Here is a 21,697-nt window from a genome sequence, read left to right as displayed (position 1 = left end):
ATAACCATTACTAGTTTTCAATTCCAATTGTAAAATTTTAATTACTAGAATATAATTTCCCCCACAGACTCTGATTAATGGTCCATAATTCTGGATGCTCGCCCAGTAATTTAACCACGTCATTACCACAGCAGTTAAAATCTTTCAATTATCCATTTTTGAAGTGACGTTTCATATTATTTTGTTTTTTTTTGCCTTTTAAAAATAAATGTTTTCTCGTTTTCAACTGTTTTCCAATGCTCCCACTAGTCAGATCAGTGGGCAAACGGGGTGTAGCTTTGTCACCCAGCAAGTGTTTGCTTAGCAGCTCCTTGGGCAAGGCCTGTTCTGATCATATGAGCTGATTACATTGGATGAGGCCCTGGTTCAGTTCAGAGCCTCACCAATTGTGTCCAGGGTCCTCACCCCCAACATATCCCTCTTTACAAATACACAGAGGGCAAGTGCAGGCCAATCGTGGATCTTGGCCACAAGTGCAAATGACGACTAACACATGAAAAACCAGGCCTCGTATTTCAAGCATTCCTGAGCGAAGGAAAAAGACACAAGTTTTCTGTTACTTTTATAGGCTTTTTGAGATTAGAGCCATTTAAAAAAATAAAGATGTGTAGCTTATGTCAAATACTTAGGGATGGGAGCATTCTACAAGTATCCTGATTGAGGTTATTTTGGTGATAGAGGTGACTGAACCCAAATCCATATAGTCATGGCAACAATTCAGTTTAAACTAGCAATCTCACTCTAAGGAGCAACAATCATATTCTGTTACCCAGCAGTGATAATTACCTGGCAACAATACAAAACCTGATTTGAAAGTATACACATTTTGAAATCAGAGTTTAAAATTTAAGAGTGGGCAATTTATAGATAAAATAGATCACAGATATGTGCCTAGAAATTGATTTGCAAACTATATTTTCTCTAATGTTGCACAATGAGCGATGTGGTTGATTTTTAAATGTATTCTAAATGGCCAAGGAGACACCCTATTTAGTAACAGTTAGAGTTGGCAAAAATCACTTGCCTTACCCGTGATACGTACCTCTCAAAAATTTGAATAAAACAAAAATACCCTTCCCACCACATCAATGCAAGCCCCATTCCCTCCCCTCTTCCCCAACCCTTGCAATGCCATTGCCAGTGTGTACATCAAGGCCAGGTAAGGCCGAGGAATGAGAACTATAGATTAATTTAAAAATATATATTTGTGCTGCAGGATTGTGATCAAAATAGATAAAATAATTCCTGCACACTCTTTAAAGGGCATTAGAATTTCCAGACCATACTGTTAACTGTAGCAGGGAAGTTTAATGTATACTTGTTCCAGAATTCTAAGCCGGGGGTTGCAAATGGACTTGCCAAAGAACCAGCAAAGACACGAGTAACCAAAAGATCCCTCTCTTGTAATGCTTAAGAAAGAACTGCAGATCCTGGAAAAATCTAAGGTTGTCTGAAGAAGGGTCTACCCTCTCTTGTAATGCATATTTTTCAAGTAATTTAATGAATGGTCTTTGACCTGAAACCTTAGCTCGATTTCTCTCTCCGCAGATGTTGTCTAACTTGTCCAGTACTTCCACCATTTTCTATTTAATTACAGAAATATTTTTATCATGTACTCATGGTGGAGCAGATAGTGAATAAAGCGTAATATACAAAGAACCATATACAAAATACAATGAAACTCCAGTTATAATTTTACTCTGCCCCCAGTACTGACCGAATATTCCTTGTATCGGTCGGTGATCTGTTGCCGCTCCCTTTCCTGCAGAACCACTGCATATTCAGCATACTTCGTTGGATATTCTTTAATCATCAGATCAATAACTTCATCACTTCTTAGAGCAGTTAAGCCTAAAACAAGAATTTTAACGTCATAAATCCATACAAATTAACAGCGTGACTGGCTTGCTGGTCCCATACCAATTGAAAATCCAAACAAAATCGGCCATTGCAGGTCTTCTCACACTTTTTGAGATATTCCCCAGCACTTGAACCCGTTTCATTCTCAAAAGCAAGCACCCCATATCTTCAAGAACATATATATTAATTTGAGGCCTGGATAACCATTTCAAAGCAGGTCCAGTCAAATGCAAGTTATTCTATGCCTCTCTATCACAGTTACAACTTTGTGGTTAAAATATTAAGCCAATTTTCTAAGCGGTGCAACAATCAGTAGGCAATGGCCAAGATGGTTCTGAACAATAGCCAGTGGTTTGTAGTGAATTGCACTGCACAGCCCAGCTGATTCTTGACTTCCACACCCTCAAGATATTGAGAAACTGTTAAAAAAGATTTGACAGCGACATCAATTAAGGGCAAGGCCTCAGGATTTGCCAACCAAAGTTTTTTGCAGGACAGCCTTGGCTGTCATGGAGCACGATTTGACCTGCAGGCCCACTGAAGGTTAGTCTCACCGCAGGTATAGCAGAGGGGAGAGTGTGGAACAGTCCAATCTACTATGCTTTAAATGGAGAGAAATCTAGTTTATTGCTAAGATATTCTTTCTAGCTTTTATATATAATTTATTCCTATGCTCAAGGGATGCTCATTCAACCGATGCTTTCCCACAAAAATGTCAAACTCTTCACTGATAATTGAATGAACAGATCCTACAATTTAAATATCCTTAGAAACAGGAATTTACTATTTTTTGCTCATGGTATACGATTCCTAATCATTTCCTGTCATACATTTAACTACACGTGGCAATGAAATAGTCATTCATCAAGACCAGTTCGCCATGACTGATCTATACTTTTGCTTTATTTCCTTTGCTAGCATTACCGAATAAAATTACAAATGACTTAATAATTACAGCTTTGATGAGGAAAAGAGCTCTGAGTTTGTACAAAAAAATGTTTGTCAGTTTCCCTGCTGAAGAGCAGTCTTCTAACTTTAAGAAGTGGCTTAAAATGGATTAAATTATTATTTTTTTCAATCATCAATCTAAACACAATACCCCAGAGTGAAGAAGCGAAAACTGGTGTTAAGAAATGTTTGCTAAGTAATTAAAAATAAATAACTGAAATATCACATATTTACATGTATTCAGACCCTTTGCTATGACACTCAAAATTGAACGGGTTCATCCTGTTTCCATTGATTATCCTTGAGATGTTTCTACAACTTGATTGGAGTCCTCCAGCGGTAAATTAAATTGATTGGACATGATTTGGAAAGGCACACACTTGTCTATATAAGGTCCCACAATTGTCAGAGCAAAAACCAAGCCATGAAGACAAAGGAATTGTCCCTAGACTTCCGAGACAGGATTGTGTCGAGACACATATCTGGGGAAGGGTATAAAACAATTTCTGCAGCATTCCAGGGCCTGAAGAGGACAGTGGCCTCTGTCATTCTTAAATGGAAGAACTTTGAAACCACAAGGACTCTTGATAGAGCTGGCCGCCTGGCCAAACTGAGCAATCGGGGAAGGGTCTTGGTCAGGTAGGTAACCAAGAACCCGATGGTCACTCCGACAGAGCTTCAGAGTTCCTCTGTGAAGATGGGAGAACCTTCCAGGACAACTATATCTTCAGCACTCCACCAATCAGACCTTTATGATAGAGTGGCCAGATGGAAGCCATTCCGCAGTAAAAGGCACATGACAGCCCGCTTGGGGTTTGCCAAAAGGCACCTAAACAAGATTCTCTGGTCTGATGAAACGAAGATTGAACTCTATGGCCTGAATTCCAAGAGTCACGTCTGGAGGAAACCAGGCACCGCTCACCACCTGGCCAATACCATACCTACGGTGAAGCATGGTGGTGGCAGCATCATGCTGTGGGGATGTTTTTCAGTGGCAGGAACTGTGAGACTAGTCAGGATCAAGGGAAAGATGAACAGAACAAAGTACAGCGAGATCCTTGATGAAAACCTGCTCCAGAGCTTTCTGGACCTCAGACTGGGGCGGAGGTTCACCTTCCAACAGGACAGCGACCCTAAGCACACAGCCAAGATAACCCAGAAGTGGCTTTGTGACAAGTCTGTGAATGTCCTTGAGTGGCCCAGCCAGAGCCCGGACTTGAACCCGATCGAACATCTCTGGAGGGACCTGAAAATAGCTGTACATCGACGCTCCTCATCTAACCTAACAGAGCTTGAGACGATCTGCAGAGAATGGGAGAAATTACCAAAATACGGGTGTGCCAAGTTTGTAGCGTCATACCCAAGAATACTTGAGGCTGTAATCGCTGCCAAAGGGGCCTCAACAAAGTAATGAGTAAAGGGTCTGAATACTTATGTAAATGTGATATTTCAGTTATTTATTTTTAATTACTTCGCAAACATTTTCAAGCAGCCGTTTTTGCTTTTTTATTATGGGGCATTGTGTGTAGATTAATGATATAAAAAATGAATTGAATCAATTTTAGAGTAAGGCTGTAACGTAACAAAATGTGGAAAAAATGAAGAGGTCTGAATACTTTCTGAATGCACTGTATGCGACGGGGCGGAAGGCGAGGCCAAGGGGAACTCTGTCCTTGTTACGAATGAGGGGGAGCAAGAGCGGAGCTGCAGGATATCAAGGAGACCCTAGTGAGAGCCTCATCTATGATGGAAGAGGGGAATCCCCGTTTCCTAAAGAATGAGGACATCTCTGATGACCTGGTATGGAAAACCTCATCCTGGGCACAGATGCGGCATAGACGGAGGAATTGGGAGTAGGGGATAGAGTCTTTACAGGAAGCAGGGTGAATATAGTAAGTTCTATATTCAAGTCTCAGCTCTAAAACTTTTTAACATATGGACTGCATTTTGTGAGGGACATGGCTTTAAAACAAAACTACAGCTTGTTTTAAATTTGTTGTGCCTTGTATTCAGTATTCAGTATTTCTTTAATATCATTTTCACTGAGTACTCGCATACACAGAGGAAACGAAAAAACGTTGCTCGATCGGTCTCCATTCAGTGTATAAATAAAAAAAAGGATAAATACATAGAGCTTTAAAAACAAATTAAAATTACCATGTCTAAAACAGAAAGTAGACCTAAAATTAACAATATAATAAAAACAGACATTCCGAATTGTGATCTTCGTGTGATCTTCGTAAGATCTTCGTGTGATCTTAGTGTGATTACTAAGAGCGGAGATCAATTAGGGTTCCAGGCTAGAAATGTCAATAACGCATTCCATCCATGCTGAATTAAAATATCGGAGGATATCCAACTTTGATTCAGGGATTTGAGATATCAAAGGCAAAAATTGCTGTTCAACATCGAAGGGAGTATTCAAGCCATGCTGACTGAGTCCGCAAGCCGTGCAGAGGAGAACGACCAGCGAAGCGGCCAGCAAAGTGACCAGCGCCCAACTGTGAGTCCCCATCGCACCCCCAACCCCTTCCCCTCTGGTCCCCCTTGCTGGATCCTGCCCCCCTCCCCCATAATACTGCACACTCCCCCGTGGCTCTTCCCCATCTATTCTCCGAGCTCTCTCTCCCCCCCCTGCCCCCACACATCAACTGCCCCCCACACACCCCTCCCTTCCACACTCCCCTCACAACTATCCCCCTGCCCACACACACCCAGAGCTCTCTACCCCCCCCCCCCTTTACTGCAGCTGTGGGAGACTCCGGATGGCCCGACCCAGCCCAGCCAGCGCAGTCGGAGATGACGCTGATGTCGCCATACGGAAAGCAGAGACTCCCGGCGGAGGAAAACGGCCAGCGAAGTGGCCAGCGAAGCAACCAGCGCCCACTGAGAGTCCCCATCGCACCCCCAACCCTTTCCCCTCTGGTCCCCTTCGCTGGCTCATGCCCCCTCCACCGTAATACCGCACTCTCCCCCATGGCTCTTCCCCGTCTCTTCACAGAGCTCTCTGCCCCCACACCCTGCACCCCAACCCCCCCACAACCCTCCCCCTGCCCACGCCCCTCACCCACACCCCCCGCCCACACGCCCCTCTCCCAAAAACCCCACCTGCCCACACATACCCCTCCCATACACCCGTCAAAGCGCCCCTCCACAACGCCAGACTCCCCCCCCCCCCGCCCACACAACCCTCCCGTCCACACCCCTCTCCACCTCCCCTCCTGTCACATCCATACAAATTGAATAGCATCAAGAGGGTGGGCAGCTTACCCAAGGTACACTGTGTTTCAGTGATAACATTCATCTCTCTGAGATAAAGCTTCTCTTTGTGTGATAAATCACGCCGTTCCAGATCTGTCAAAGCACCATCATTATTATTTTGTTAATAATGTTTCATCATTATTTTGAAAGTTATTGTGACCTTTGAGAAACAAAATCTATTAAATACATGCAAATAAATTTAGCTGAGTTTAGATCAAAATATGAATAACAAATCAGACAATAATCAAAGCCTTTCACATCAGTATTCGTATGTGCACTTGGAGATGGTTTATTGCATATAAATCACAGAATATTTTAAACTACAAAAGCTGGCAAAAGATAATAAACAACTCCATGCCACTTGACAGCTCAAGAATGAGTATTTTGATCAAACATGTTGTGCTCTCTTCGACATTCTTCACTTCTAATGGGCCTAAAATAAAAGTTTTAATGTCGGGGCACCATGCTCAATTAGGGTTCCAGGCTAGAAATGTCAATAACGCATTCCATCCATGCCGAATTAAAATATCGGAGGATATCCAACTTTGATTCAGGGATTTGAGATATCAAAGGCAAACATTGCTGTTCAACATAGAAGGGAGTATTCAAATCAGAATGCCGAAGGACTTAAGAAAGACCATGGAATTGATTCACAATAACTGCAAAAGCTAACAACATCATGGATCCTCGCTACAAAAGACCAGAACTCTTTCTTTTAAGCGTAAAATGCTTGAAGGCATGTACCACCAGATTCAGGGACAGCTTCTTCTCTTCTGTTATCAGAATAATGAATGGACTTTTTATAAACCAAGGGCCTAAACAAATCTTGTTGTAAAACTTGCACCTTTTTTAACCTGCATTTGTCCGCAGCTGTAACAGTAAACCCTCATTAAAGCTGTAAACCTTCATTATAAAGGACCATAGGGTGGAAGAATGGTGTCCGTTATTGTCGACTTTCTTTTATAACCGTGTAAGGTATTATCATTGTATGTAGTTGAAACAGAGAACTGCAGATGGTGGTTAATACACAAAAGGACACAAAATGCTGGAGTAACTCGGCTGGTCAGGCAGCATTGCTGGAGAACATGAATAAGTAACGTCGGGACTTTCTTCAGATTGATTCAGTCTGCTGAGTTACTCCAGCACTGTGTCGTTTCACCTTAAAATGTGTGCCAATGTCACCAGTCTGCACCAGTGAGCCCTTCTTCACCAGCTGCTGCTCAATCAAGTTGTCACGGCTGTTGTTGTGCCTTATGTTGTAGCCCCTGGGGACAGCGCTTTCTTCAGGCCGCTGTCACTGACAGGATGTGCTCGGTCAACTTGGCCCCACCCACCCATCGATTCCAAGGTAGGGAGCCCTACGGTGAACAAGCCCGTCAGTGGTGGTGGCCTGAAGTAAGCGCTGTCGCCAGGGGCTACAACTGGAGCTACAGTGCAGAAGCTGGGGCTCGAGGCAGCCGGGGAGACGGTTTGTCGGCAGGTCCGTCTGCTGTAACCAAAATCCGCAACAAAGGGGTCCATTAAAACGAGGGTTTTACTGTATTTTGAATTCTGCTTTTCTTATGGCTGTACTCTTATATGGTATGATTTAACTGGTTAGCATGCAAAATAAACTTCTTCACTGTATTTCAGTACATGTGACAATAATAAACCAGTACCACTTTCCCGAGTTAAACTGTTGCTTTTTGGTTGACCTCTTTCTAGCATTCCACGTTAAAAAACTGTTTCTTTTCAAAAAAGAAACAGAATACAGAAATATGTCCTTGCCCCATCGAAACCAGTCCTGTTTGCCCACAGTTGGCCTATATCCCTCTAAACATTTCCAATCCATGCCTGTCCAAATGTCCAGTCCCTATACCCACCACCCTCTGTGTGAAAAAGTTGCTCCTCTGGTTCCTGTTAAATCTTTCCCCTCTCACTTTTAACCTATACACTCTAGTTCTTGATTTCCCAACCCTGGGAAAAACACATTGTGCATTTACTCTGTGTTCTCCACATGATTTTATGCCGCTATAATATCACCCTCCTATGCTCCAAGGAATAAAATACCAGCCTGCCTAACCTCTCCCTATGGCTCAAGCCCTCCTCGTGAATGACAACATTCTCGTAAATCTTCCATGTAACCCTTTCCATCTTGGCATCTTTCCCATAGCAGGGTGACCAAAGCTGAACACAATAGTTCAAAGGTGTGGCCACACCAACATTTTGTACACCTACAACTTCTATATTCAGTTCCCTGCCAGATGAAAACAAGGATGCCAAAAGCCTTTTTCACTACCCTGTCTACCTGCGACACCTCTTTCGGGGAACTTTGTACTTGTATTCCTAGAACTGTCTGCTTCACAATTCTCTGCAGGCCCCTACTGCTCACTGTGAAGGCCCTGCCCTTGTTTGACTTGCAATACCTCACATTTATCTGAATTAAACTCCATCTGTCATTCCTTGGTCCACCTGCCCAGCTGATCAAGATCAGACTGTAATTTTTGATAACAATCTTCTTTGTCTACAATATCACTTATTTTAGTAGTTATGCTTTTAGAGGTCAACAGAATATACTTTGCACAATAACCAGAATGAAAATACAAAATGACCGTACAGAGGTATTTAAAACCAAGAGAAGTGTAAAGTTGGATGGTGAATATCCCCCCCCCCCCCCCCCCCCCACCTCCCCCTCCCCCTCCAACGGTTGGAATAGTGAAGAACTAGAGGTCAAAGAGTGAGGGGAAAGATTTTAAAAAAAACCTGAGGGGAACTTTTTCCACACAGAGGCTTAGACAGATACATGAATAGTAAAGGTTTATAGCCAAAAGGAGGCGAATGGGACTAGCTCGGTTGGGCAACGGTTGGTATGGATGAGTTGGGCTGGAGGGCCTGCTTCCATGCTGTATAACTCCTGTGACTAATCAGATATAGATTTAGTGTTGCAGAGCTCAAGATTTGAGGTGCGAGGAAAGCATAGAGGGTTTTCAGAGCTACAGAAGTATAACAATGCTGTACCCAAATTCGGTTGTTACATTAGCACCTGACAAATCCATGACACAGAAATTGAACTCAGAAAATTAACGGAATGTGATTTGAATGAATGTGTAACACTATTAGTAGGGTTATTGAAAATGATGAAGGACAATCATTAGTAAAAATGTGCAGTTGAGATATATGACTGTATCATGGTGTATTAACAGCCAAATATGTGGTGCATGTCATCAGGCCAGGACAGCAGATAACTTGCTGCTGGCTTCCGACTTATCCTAAGGTTACGAAGAAGAATCTAGACAGTTGCACCCTGCTGTGGAGAGAAGGTCAAAGGCCTCGTTGCAAAGCAAGGACTTTCCATGCTGTAACCGGATTGCCCTGGGCAGAACAAACCCCAGCCACAAAAAAGAGAAATTTAAACCGTCGACATCTGGCAAAGCTGAAACCACAAACTTAGCAGAACTGACAAAGCTGTCAAACACTCCAATGTCTCCAGCATTTTAAAACAATTTAAATTATTGTAAATTATAAAATAAATAAGTTAATAGAACTCAAAATTAAATTAACAAAATCTCACATTTAAAAACAGTTAAAATGTTTCAAATAACTGGAAATTTAAAGATGCAAAGATGTAAATTAAGCCACTCGAAATTGGTCGCCTCCTTTCAAATTAAGTAAGTAAGTTTAATGGCCAAGTATTCACATACAAGGAATTTGCCTTGGTGTACTTCCTGCACTGTCCAGTCTGCACAAGTAGCCAATACCGTGCATTCAGAAAAATGATGCCATACAGCATAGCACAACTTTGCAATTCAAGAAATCCAGGGCCAAGGCGGCACGGTGGCACAGCAGTAGAGTTGCTGCCTTACAGTGCTTGCAGCGCCGGAGACCATGGTTCGATCCTAACTACGGGTGCTGTCCGTACGGAGTTTGGACGTTCTCCCCGCGACCTGCGTGGGTTTTCACCCAGATCTTCGGTTTCCTCCCACACTCCAAAGACGTACAGTTTTGTAGGTTAATTGGTTTGGTATAAGTGTAAATTGCCCTAGTGTGTGTAGGATAGTGTTAATATGCAGGGATCCCTGGCCGGTGTGGACCCGATGAGCCGAAGGGCCTATTTCCGCGCGCTCTCTCTAAAACTAAAATCAAATGCACATGCAATGGTAAATTGGTGACATTTCTTGGCAGAATCCAGGGCATTACAGATTGGCACTGAATATTCGGGTACTTTCAAAATTAGGAATAGCATTTAAATGTAATCCAATAAACAAAAATTATTGAAGTGCACAATAAAAATTGCCGAGCAAGAAAGCCTACCTGGATATTTACGTTTGAATGAAGTCACACTCAAGTATTCACTAACTTGTTCCTGTAGCATGTGATACTCCCCTGTATCATCACCTGGCCATTTATACTCCGTCAACATTTCTGCTGGAAAATAGGTTGAGCTGAGAAGAAAAAATATTTTAAATCCCTCTGGTGCAGTTGATTTTTAGTTTAAACAGCAAATCTTCTAATAGGTCAACTGATTATAGTTCAAATACTAATCTTTAAGTTTGTTGTTGCAATCTTTTTAAATAGTACCATCAATATTGCAAGGGACTTTACAGGGAGCATTGTCAAACAAAATATGATACCATTATTTAAAACAATATCAGAACAGCCAAAAGTATGGTCAAAGTGGAAGGTTTAGACAGTACAAGGAAACAGAGACAGAAAAGTTTATGCCAATGCTTAGGATTTGGCATCTGAAGATGTAAATACCAACAGTAGAATGATTAAAATCAGAGATGCTCAGGAGGCCTGAAGTGCTGGGGATCTTTGAAGCCTACAGGAACAGGCCATTGAAAACAAGCACAAAGTTCAGAGGTAATTTAGTTCGGTTTAGTTCAGTTTGGAGACACGTCGCGGAAACAGGCCCATCAGCCCACCGGGTCCACACCCCCACACATTAACACTATCCGACACACACTAGGGACAATTTACATTTATAAAAAGACAATTATGTCTGTACGTCTTTGGAGTGCTGGAGAAAACCCAAAGATCGCGGAGAAAACCCATGCGGTCACGGGGAGAATGTATAAACTCTGTACAGACAGCACCCGTAGTCGGAAACAAGCCCGGGTCTCTGGCGCAGTAAGGCAGCAACTCTACTGCTGCGTCACTGACTGTATGTATTCAGTAATAATGACTGAATACAGTCCACCCCAGGTATTGACCTCTCCACCATTGAAAGCTATCTACAGGCATCACTACCTCAAGATGGCAACCAGCATCATCAAAAACCCATACCACGCTGGCCACGCTCTCATTTCACTCATGCCATTGGGAAGAAAGTATAGGAGTCTGAAAACTAACGTTCAGGGTCAGGAGCAACTTCTTCCCAACAACCATCAAGCCATTAATCACTACAACCTCTAACATAGACTTGGGGACATTGTTTTTGTCTGCATTATTATTGGGGGGGTTTTAATGCACTGAACTTTACTTTTGCTGTTTATTATGGAGTTTACGGCGTACTATGTTTACATATATGTTGTGCTGCTGCAAGTAAGAATATTATTGTTTCAGGCCGTATGACAATAAAACACTCTTGACTTAACTCTTGAAATGCAGTTCCTAACTTTATTGGACAAAACTCTGATAGATAGTTTATGTAATATTAACAACTCGATTTTTCTAAGAGGCATGGGAAAGATGTGGGAATTTCATATTTTTCACATCTCTTTCATGCTGTACCTGAAGTCTTGTGTGGTGTCGCTACTTTTTGAGCTATCCCCAGATCCCATGCGTCGCCGCTTGGCAGGCTGACTGGCATCATCATTTGAAGTCTCTTCTGCATCCTCCTGGACCAAGGAATACAAATATAAAACACCGCACAAACTCAATCGTATATTTAAGAATCCTCTTAAGACGCTGCTTAACATTTACCTCTTATCCATGACCTCAGTCATTTGCCTCCTTTCTGGATGCATGCTCAATTTTGCATTCCCGCTCCATCTGTAGTAACGTTTTACCCAGCTCCCCACTGCTTATCAAGCATATATGTAAACCAACCTTAACTATGCTATAAAATATGTGGTGGAGTTGCATGGAGAACTCTAGTTTTCGTACATTGACTGTTGTATTTCAATATTCCTCTTTAATAGATTAATTTTAATAAAATGGCAAAGTGTTTTTTTTAAACTATGTCCAAAGTTACACTCCAAGGTGCACATCAGAAATATTGATCTGTTTCCACCAAAAGGGGGACTTCAGTTGCAAAAACCAATTCAGAATTATGGTTAGGTCTAGTTTGTCATTTATACAAAGTGTTGGGGTAACTCAACATGTATAGGTAACCTTTTGTGTTGGGACCCTTCTTCAGTAGAGTCAGAAGAAGGTCCTGACCCAAAACATCAACTATCGATGTTCGCCAGAGATGCTACCCGACTGGCTGAGTTACTCCAGCAGTGTCTTAATTTGAAGGCCAACATCTGCAGTTCCTTGCTTCTTCATAATTTTTCAACTCCTGCTCAAAGAATTCAATTCAATTTCAATTTATTGTCATTTGGACCCCTTGAGGTCCAAACGAAATGTCGTTTCTGCAGCCATACATTACAAACAAATAGACCCAAGAAACAACATAATTTACATAAACATCCATCACATTGCTGTGATGGAAGGCCAAAAAAACTTATCTCTCCACTGCACTCCCCCCCCCCCCCCCCGATGTCAGTGTCAAAGTCAAAGCCCCCGGCGGGCGATGGCGATTGTCCCGTGGCCATTAAAGCCACGCCGGGTGATGCAAGGTCGCACACCGGGTCTTGGTGTTAGAGCCCCCGGCGGGCGCTCGCAGTCCCGCAGCCATTCCAAGCCGCGCGGGGCGATGGTGTAAGGCCCCGCTACAGGAGCTCTTCAACCCCGCAACTCGGGCGGGAGAAGTCGCCGTTGCGGAAGCCCCGAAAAGCGGTCACCCAGCAGGGACCCGAGGGCTCCCGGTGTCACTGCCCGCCAAACCCGCAGTTGCAGCCTCCGAAGCTCCGGAGGTCGGGCCGCAGCAGCGTCCACCACAGCTCCACCCGCTCTGGACTCGGCCAGCTCCGCGACGGTGAGGTGAGTAGTCGGCACCACAGCCCCCGGTCTTCCTGTTGGAGGCCGCTCCTCGTTGCAGCCCCAACGACAACGGAGACCCGACAAAGAAAAGGTCGGGTCTCCCGTGCAGGGAGAGATTTAAAAGTTACCCCCTCCCCCCCACACCACCCCCCACACACATACCCCAACAAAAATAACAAAAACTACATAAAAACATAAGATTGATTTATTACTGGGATGTAGTCCTCTTGGGTACAAGGCCTCATGTTTGAAAGCCCTTCTTGCCATGTTTCATTCCTGGCACTGTACAGAAATGTAGTTTTCGAGATACAGTGCAAAGACATTTTGACTCTTATTGAAGTCACTAATGACAATTTACAGTGCATTCAGAAAGTATTCAGACCCCTTCACTTTTTCCACATTTTGTTATTTTACAGCCTTATTTTATAATGGATTAAATTCTTTTTTTTTTAAATCATCAATCTACACACAATACCCCAGAATGAAGAAGGGTGTTTAGAAATTTTTGCAAAATAATTAACAAGAAATAACTGAAATATCACATTTACATTTTTCAGACCCTTTGTTATGACACTCAAAAATGAGCTGTTGTGCTGCAGCAAGTATGAATTTCATTGTCCCATCCGGGACATATGACAATAAAACACTCTTGACTTTACTCTTGAGCTTAGGTTCACCAGTGGTAAATTAAATTGATTGGACATGATTTGGAAAGGCACACACCTGTCTATATAAGGTCCCACAGTTGACAGTGCATGTCAGAGCAAAAACCAAGCCATGAAGACAAAGGAATTGTCCGTAGACCTACGAGACAGGATTGTGTTGAGACACAGATCTGGGAAGGATATAAAACAATTTCTGTAGCATTGCAGGTCCCGAAGAGCACAGTGGCCTCTGTTGTTCTTAAATGGAAGAACTTTGGAACCACCAGGACCCTTCATAGAGCTGGCCGCTCGGCCAAACTGAGCAATCGGGGGAGAAGGGCCTTGGTCAGGGAGGTGACAGAGCTCCAGGGTTCCTTTGTAGAGATGGGAGAACCTTCCAGAAGGACAACTATATCTGCAGCACTCCACCAATCAGGCCTTGATGGTAGAGTGGCCAGACAGAAGCCACTCCTCAGTAAAAGGCACCTGACAGCCAACTTGGAGTTTGCCAAAAGGCATCTAAAGGACTCTCGGACCATGAGAAACAAGATTATCTGGTCTGATGAAACCAAGATTGAACTTTTTGGCCTGAATGCCAAGCGTCATGTCTGGAGGAAACCAGGCACCGCTCATCACCTGGCCAATACCATACCTACGGTGAAGCATGGTGGTGGCAGCATCATGCTGTGGGGATGTTTTTCAGCGGCAGGAACTGGGATACTAATCAAGATCGAGGTAAAGATGAATGGAGCAAAGTACAGAGAGATCATTGAGGAAAACCTGCTCCAGAGCGTTCTGGACCTCAGATTGGGGCGGAGGTTCACCCTAAGCACACAGCCAAGACAATGCAGGAGTGGCTTCATGACAAGTCTGTGAATGTTGAGTGGCCCAGCCAGAGCCTGGACTTGAACCCGATCGAACATCTCTGGAGGGACTTGAAATAACTGTGCATCGACACTCCCCATCCAACCTGACTGAGCTTGAGAGGATCTGCAGAGAAGAATGGGAGAACACATAGAAAACTCTGCTGCACTGTTCTCCCATCGCCTAACCTGCTCCTTGCCCATCCAGAGCATTTTAAAATCTCTCTAGTATAGATAGTAATCACTAAAAATGTAATTGCTCCCCAACTCCATAAGCTCCTCCAGCACTGAATTTTCCCAGATAGACATACCGCCCAACAACTCCACTATTAGGAGTTGCTTCAACTGCTAAGGGCACAACGCTCTAGAATTTCTCTCAACCTTGTTTTTTTTAACATTCCTTGAAAGTCAACCTCTGTGACTAAGGTTTCAGCTCTGAAATTATAGTTGAAAATGTTCTTGTAAAATACCTCCGAAAATATTATTACTAAATTGCTACATATATGCTGGTTGCTGCTGTTATCACTTTGAGGTATTTAACGTGACACCAAATATTGTGTTGCGAGAAATTTATTAACTCATACAAGTTATGAATTACTTCTATGAGTAATTCTATACAAGTATAAATTTTCTATGCATGTACCACGGAAAGCTATTCAGTCCAACATATCCAAGATTTTAAAAAGTGTTATTTAGGGTTTGGCTAATCCCACTTCGAGCCTGCGATCTGTTGCATCTACGTTCAAATGCTAATCAACATCTCAAACTCTTCTACCAATTACAAATGTAAATTATTAAACCCCTCAATGGGGAATAGGCTATCTTGTTCATCCTTTTTGGGATAAACCGCTTAAATTGTTTCCTAATTATTGGTTTCATTACCCTCATCGCTATTTCTTCCTCCTCAACACTCACAAAAAGTGCCGGTACATTGCCATCTGTGAGAGCTTGCTCTATACAAAGAGTGATACGCCTCAAATTATAGCATTGGGTACAAAACACTTTAGGTCATCCAGCAAAACAATCAAATACAGTTCTTTCTCTAGTCATACCGGTAAAAAATACATTTAATATACGGATATAACCATATAACAATTACAGCACGGAAACAGGCCATCTCGGCCCTACAAGTCCGTGCCGAACAACTTTTTCCCCTTAGTCCCACCTGCCTGCACTCATACCATAACCCTCCATTCCCTTCTCATCCATATGCCTATCCAATTTATTTTTAAATGATACCAACGAACCTGCCGCCACCACTTCCACTGGAAGCTCATTCCACACCGCTACCACTCTCTGAGTAAAGAAGTTCCCCCTCATGTTACCCCTAAACTTCTGTCCCTTAATTCTGAAGTCATGTCCTCTTGTTTGAATCTTCCCTATTCTCAAAGGGAAAAGCTTGATCACGTCAACTCTGTTTATCCCTCTCATCATTTTAAAGACCTCTATCAAGTCCCCCCTTAACCTTCTGCGCTCCAGAGAATAAAGACCTAACTTATTCAACCTATCTCTGTAACTTAGTTGTTGAAACCCAGGCAACATTCTAGTAAATCTGGTCGGATATGGTTGGAAATAGTGGCTGGAATGGACTTCCTTCTGTTTTACTAAACAAAAACGCGAATGGAAATGTAGAGAATGCCACAAGCAGTTTGTAAATCATACGGTCCCTGTGGTTGGAGACAATTAATGTTTCAGGTCGTTAATGTCCAGTGGTTTGTTAAGTATTGTACCGCCCGTGTCGTTTTCAGGCGGATTCGTTGAGCCCACACACAAAATCAATCCAGCTCTTCTTCCCGAAGGTGGGCAGGCGCCCAGTAACCTTCGCCTCCGTTCGAGAGAGGGATAGAGTCACGGCCACTGGCCTAGGCCATGGAGAAGTCCGGACCAAGAAGTAAGAGGAAAACAAAGAGATCTCAGCACCGTTTCCCTCGCCACTCACCCGACTGGACTGCGCGCCTGGAGTTGCCGGGTTGCTATCACACAGACGGCTCGACGATACCGCAGCAGCCATTTTTACCGCACTGTTTTTACATTTCGTGGGCCGACCATTAGCCATACCCTGGGCGACAGAGCTTGGGCACCTCGGTCATGGTCGGCCCACTAGTTACCATCTGTTCCCACCCCTTGGGTCCAAAATTGAAAATGTCCCCTGCTTTAATTTGGAATTAAAAAGGGCAATTAGGTGAACGGAAACTTATTTGTTTTTACATAGGTGTATTTTCAAGAGTGAGGCATGTTAAAATATATTTGCATTAAATATAGGGAGATAGCTGCACTCTTACAAATCCAGGAATCAAGTGCACTCCCGAAATTACACCTCGTGTCCTTTAAACTCTGCTTCAAAAGCAAACATTTGTCCATCTGCCCTAACATATAGGTGGAACCGGTATTTCGATAATACAGCTGTGAAACACCTCGGCACATTTTGCCATCAAAGGTGTAACTCGCCCATGTCCTTTCCCCCAAAGATCCTATAGGGTGATTTCACGAAAGGTCACTGGATCATAGATCCTCACCCACGTGACCGCAAAATTTAACTGGGGTACAAACGTCACTTCCAGTACATGTTATTGATGCGCGCACTTTCAAACCCGTTAAAAACCGCGAAAACGGCCCGTTTTTGAGCTGTAAATAACTGTGCTAGTCGGGGTGACCGTGAGGCACAGTTATCTTACTTTAGAGTCCAGAAGATAAAGAAAAACGAAGGTAAAGACAAGAGAGCGCTGAAGGGAAAATAACAGCGGAAGTTGTTGGCTGTGCAGATATAAAGTTGGAAAATATCGGGATTTTATCGCGTTTGCTCGATGCATTTCATCAAAACATCAATAATGCCTTAGTTTTGATGAAATGCAGCGAGCAAACGCGATAAAATCCCGATATCTTCGTTTTTCTTTATTTTTAACAGGTTTGAAAGTGCGCGTTTCTAGCATCAATAACATGTACTGGAAGTGACGTTTGTACCCCAGTTGGATTTTGCGGTCACGTGGGTGAGGATCTATGATCCAGTGACCTTTCGTGAAATCACCCTATAGCTCCGCTATAAGATCTTTTTCTTTCCCCTCCTTATCCCGAGCCTATTTATTTTTCCACGACACCTCTCCCAACTTCCGTTCTCCTCCAAGCACTTTCTCCTCCCCGTTTCCAGATTTCATTCTCCGTCTTTTCACTCAGCAGATCCCACATCGTTTGTCGACCCAATGAACTGTAGGTTAATTCAGTGGATCTGAGCCGCTGAATTTCTCCAGCATTTGTGTTCTTCCGCCACCTTAAGTCTTTACTATTACCAGCTGTCTGCCAATCATCCCGCCTCAATTGGGTCCACCAGATCTCTCCCAGCTTTCTCCCCTCTTTCAGTCTGAAGAAGGATCCCGACCTGAAATGTGTCGGACGAAACTGCAGATGCTGGTTTACACCGACGATAGATACAAAAAGCATAAGTAACTTAACAGGTATCTTTGGAGAATAGGTGACGTTTCGGGTCGAGACACGTCGTCTGTTCCATTCCCTCCACAGTTGCTGTCTGGCCTGCTGAGTTTGAACAAAGAACAGCATAGTTGTAGGAAGGGACTGCAGATGCTGGTTTAAACCGAAGATAAACAAAAAATGCTGGAGTAACTCAGCGGGACAGACAGCATCTCTGGATAAAAAGAACGGATGACGTTTCGGGTCGGGACCCTGTCCCGCTGAGTTCCTCCAGCATTTTGTGACCATAGGGAGGTTTCACGGCAGTCGGGTCACGACCCATGACCCGTACTGTTGCTACGCTACTCCAAATGGATTACACGCGATGTACTGCAGGTAGGCACTTACCATTGTTTCCAGCGTAGCGGGCCCGTTAAAACCCGCTGAAATTGTCAATGTTTGCGCTGTAAATAATTATGGAAATCGGGATAAGCGTGTGAGACAGTTAGCATATTTCCGAATTCCAAAAGTGAGGAGAAATGATGGTAGATAGAAACAAGAGCTGAAGGGACAACAACAGCCAGAGTGCTTGGCGAACATTGGCTATTTGCTCACTGCATTTCATCAACAGTAAGGCATTATTTGTGTTTTTTCTTGATTCCTTTGGCATCTAAAAGTTTCAGAAGTGATAAATCTGGCTGTAATTTTTTTAATCGCCCATGGTTCTCGTGGATTTTTACAAACAAAATAAAAACGCATCTGAAGAAAAATTTACAGCCATATTTATCACTTCTGAGAATTTTTAGATACCAAAGGAATCAAGAAAAAACACAAATAATGCCTTACTTGATGAAATGCAGTGAGCAAACGCGATAATTCCCAATATTTTCAATGTTTACCAAGCACTTTAGCTGCTGTAGTCCCTTCAGTTCTCGCTTCTCTATACCTTCATTTCGCTTCACGTTTGGAATTCTAAAGTTGGGTACATGTCTCTCACACTTACCCCGACTCCCACAATTTTTTTCAGCGTAAAAATTCACAATTTTGGCGGTTTTTAACAGGTAGGAAAGTACGCGTTTCCAGCATTAATAACATATACCGGAAGTGACGGGTGTCTTCCAGTTGGATTTAGCGGCTCCGTGCGTCGAGCCCTCTGACCCAGTGACCTTACGTGCAAACCACTATAGAAAGAGCATAGCACAGGAACAAGTCCTTTGCTCACAATATCTTTGCCAAACATGATGAAGTTAACCAGCCTGCACGCGATCCATTTCCTGTGGTAAACTTTAGCTTTGTCTCCTTTTTTGAATGTGATCATTATTATGGCATCTCTAAGGTGTAATAGCATATTCTCCTCTTCACAGATATCAACAGGTTGTGATCCAGATATACGGGATTCACAATGACTTTGTGATATGGATTCAGAACCGGCTTATTCATAGAAGACAGAGGTTGTGGTGGAAGGTAGATATTCTGGCTGGAGGTCTGTGACCAGAAGAGTTCCGCAGGGATAGAAACATAGAAACATAGAAATTAGGTGCAGGAGTAGGCCATTCGGCCCTTCGAGCCTGCACCGCCATTCAATATGATCATGGCTGATCATCCAACTCAGTATCCCGTACCTGCCTTCTCTCCATACCCTCTGATCCCCTTAGCCACAAGGGCCACATCTAACTCCCTCTTAAATATAGCCAATGAACTGGCCTCGACTACCCTCTGTGGCAGGGAGTTCCAGAGATTCACCACTCTCTGTGTGAAAAAGGTTCTTCTCATCTCGGTTTTAAAGGATTTCCCCCTTATCCTTAAGCTGTGACCCCTTGTCCTGGACTTCCCCAACATCGGGAGCAATCTTCCTGCATCTAGCCTGTCCAACCCCTTAAGAATTTTGTAAGTTTCTATAAGATCCCCTCTCAATCTCCTAAATTCTAGAGAGTATAAACCAAGTCTATCCAGTCTTTCTTCATAAGACAGTCCTGACATCCCAGGAATCAGTCTGGTGAACCTTCTCTGCACTCCCTCTATGGCAATAATGTCCTTCCTCAGATTTGGAGACCAAAACTGTACGCAATACTCCAGGTGTGGTCTCACCAAGACCCTGTACAACTGCAGTAGAACCTCCCTGCTCCTATACTCAAATCCTTTTGCTATGAAAGCTAACATACCATTCGCTTTCTTCACTGCCTGCTGCACCTGCATTCCCACTTTCAATGACTGGTGTACCATGACACCCAGGTCTCGCTGCATCTCCCCTTTTCCTAGTCGGCCACCATTTAGATAATAGTCTGCTTTCCTGTTTTTGCCACCAAAATGGATAACCTCACATTTATCCACATTATACTGCATCTGCCAAACATTTGCCCACTCACCCAGCCTATCCAAGTCACCTTGCAGTCTCCTAGCATCCTCCTCACAGCTAACACTGCCCCCCAGCTTAGTGTCATCCGCAAACTTGGAGATATTGCCTTCAATTCCCTCATCCAGATCATTAATATATATTGTAAATAGCTGGGGTCCCAGCACTGAGCCTTGCGGTACCCCACTAGTCACTGCCTGCCATTGTGAAAAGGACCCGTTTACTCCTACTCTTTGCTTCCTGTTTGCCAGCCAGTTCTCTATCCACATCAATACTGAACCCCCAATGCCGTGTGCTTTAAGTTTGTAAACTAATCTCTTATGTGGGACCTTGTCGAAAGCCTTCTGGAAGTCCAGATACACCACATCCACTGGTTCTCCCCTATCCACGCTACTAGTTACATCCTCGAAAAATTCTATAAGATTCGTCAGACATGATTTACCTTTTGTAAATCCATGCTGACTTTGTCCAATAATTTCACCACTTTCCAAATGTGCAGCTATCCCATCTTTAATAACTGATTCTAGCAGTTTCCCCACTACCGATGTTAGACTAACTGGTCTGTAATTCCCCGTTTTCTCTCTCCCTCCCTTCTTAAAAAGTGGGGTTACGTTTGCTACCCGCCAATCCTCAGGAACTACTCCAGAATCTAAAGAGTTTTGAAAGATTATTACTAATGCATCCACTATTTCTGGAGCTACTTCCTTAAGTACTCTGGGATGCAGCCTATCTGGCCCTGGGGATTTATCGGCCTTTAATCCATTTAATTTACCCAACACCACTTCCCGGCTAACCTGGATTTCACTCAATTCCTCCAACTCCTTTGACCCGCGGTCCCCTGCTATTTCCGGCAGATTATTTATGTCTTCCTTAGTGAAGACGGAACCAAAGTAGTTATTCAATTGGTCCGCCATATCCTTGTTCCCCATGATCAACTCACCCGTTTCTGACTGCAAGGGACCTACATTTGTTTTAACTAATCTCTTTCTTTTCACATATCTATAAAAACTTTTGCAGTCAGTTTTTATGTTCCCTGCCAGTTTTCTTTCATAATCTATTTTTCCTTTCCTAATTAAGCCCTTTGTCCTCCTCTGCTGGTCTCTGAATTTCTCCCAGTCCTCCGGTATGCTGCTTTTTCTGGCTAATTTGTACGCATCATCCTTCGCTTTGATACTATCCCTGATTTCCCTTGTTATCCACGGATGCACTACCTTCCCTGATTTATTCTTTTGCCAAACTGGGATGAACAATTTTTGTAGTTCATCCATGCAGTCTTTAAATGTCTTCCATTGCATATC

General features: G+C 43.3%; 1 protein-coding gene across 3 annotated transcripts in view; it reads right to left on the bottom strand.

Annotated features, from left to right (window-relative positions):
- phf10 (PHD finger protein 10) overlaps positions 1 to 16,717 on the bottom strand; it is a 43,178-nt gene extending 26,461 nt beyond the window's left edge. The window contains exons 1-6 of one of the 3 annotated variants that reach the window (XM_033025929.1): positions 16,584 to 16,711; positions 12,471 to 12,478; positions 11,782 to 11,888; positions 10,360 to 10,490; positions 6,079 to 6,162; positions 1,718 to 1,851 (exon numbers count right to left, since the gene is read on the bottom strand). In XM_033025929.1, the coding sequence (XP_032881820.1) occupies positions 1,718 to 1,851; positions 6,079 to 6,162; positions 10,360 to 10,490; positions 11,782 to 11,831 (399 nt within the window). In that variant the 5' untranslated portion in view covers positions 11,832 to 11,888; positions 12,471 to 12,478; positions 16,584 to 16,711. Of the gene's footprint in view, positions 1 to 1,717; positions 1,852 to 6,078; positions 6,163 to 10,359; positions 10,491 to 11,781; positions 11,896 to 12,470; positions 12,479 to 16,583 lie in introns of all 3 variants that reach the window. The other 2 variants (XM_033025928.1, XM_033025930.1) reach the window with 2 other exon arrangements.
- Between the last annotated feature and the right edge of the window lie 4,980 nt (positions 16,718 to 21,697).

Source organism: Amblyraja radiata, chromosome 8 (genome assembly GCF_010909765.2).
Source record: "Amblyraja radiata isolate CabotCenter1 chromosome 8, sAmbRad1.1.pri, whole genome shotgun sequence".
Classification (NCBI taxonomy): domain Eukaryota; kingdom Metazoa; phylum Chordata; class Chondrichthyes; order Rajiformes; family Rajidae; genus Amblyraja; species Amblyraja radiata.
Note: the sequence above shows the minus strand (reverse complement) of the source record. Positions and strands in the feature narration are given on the sequence as shown.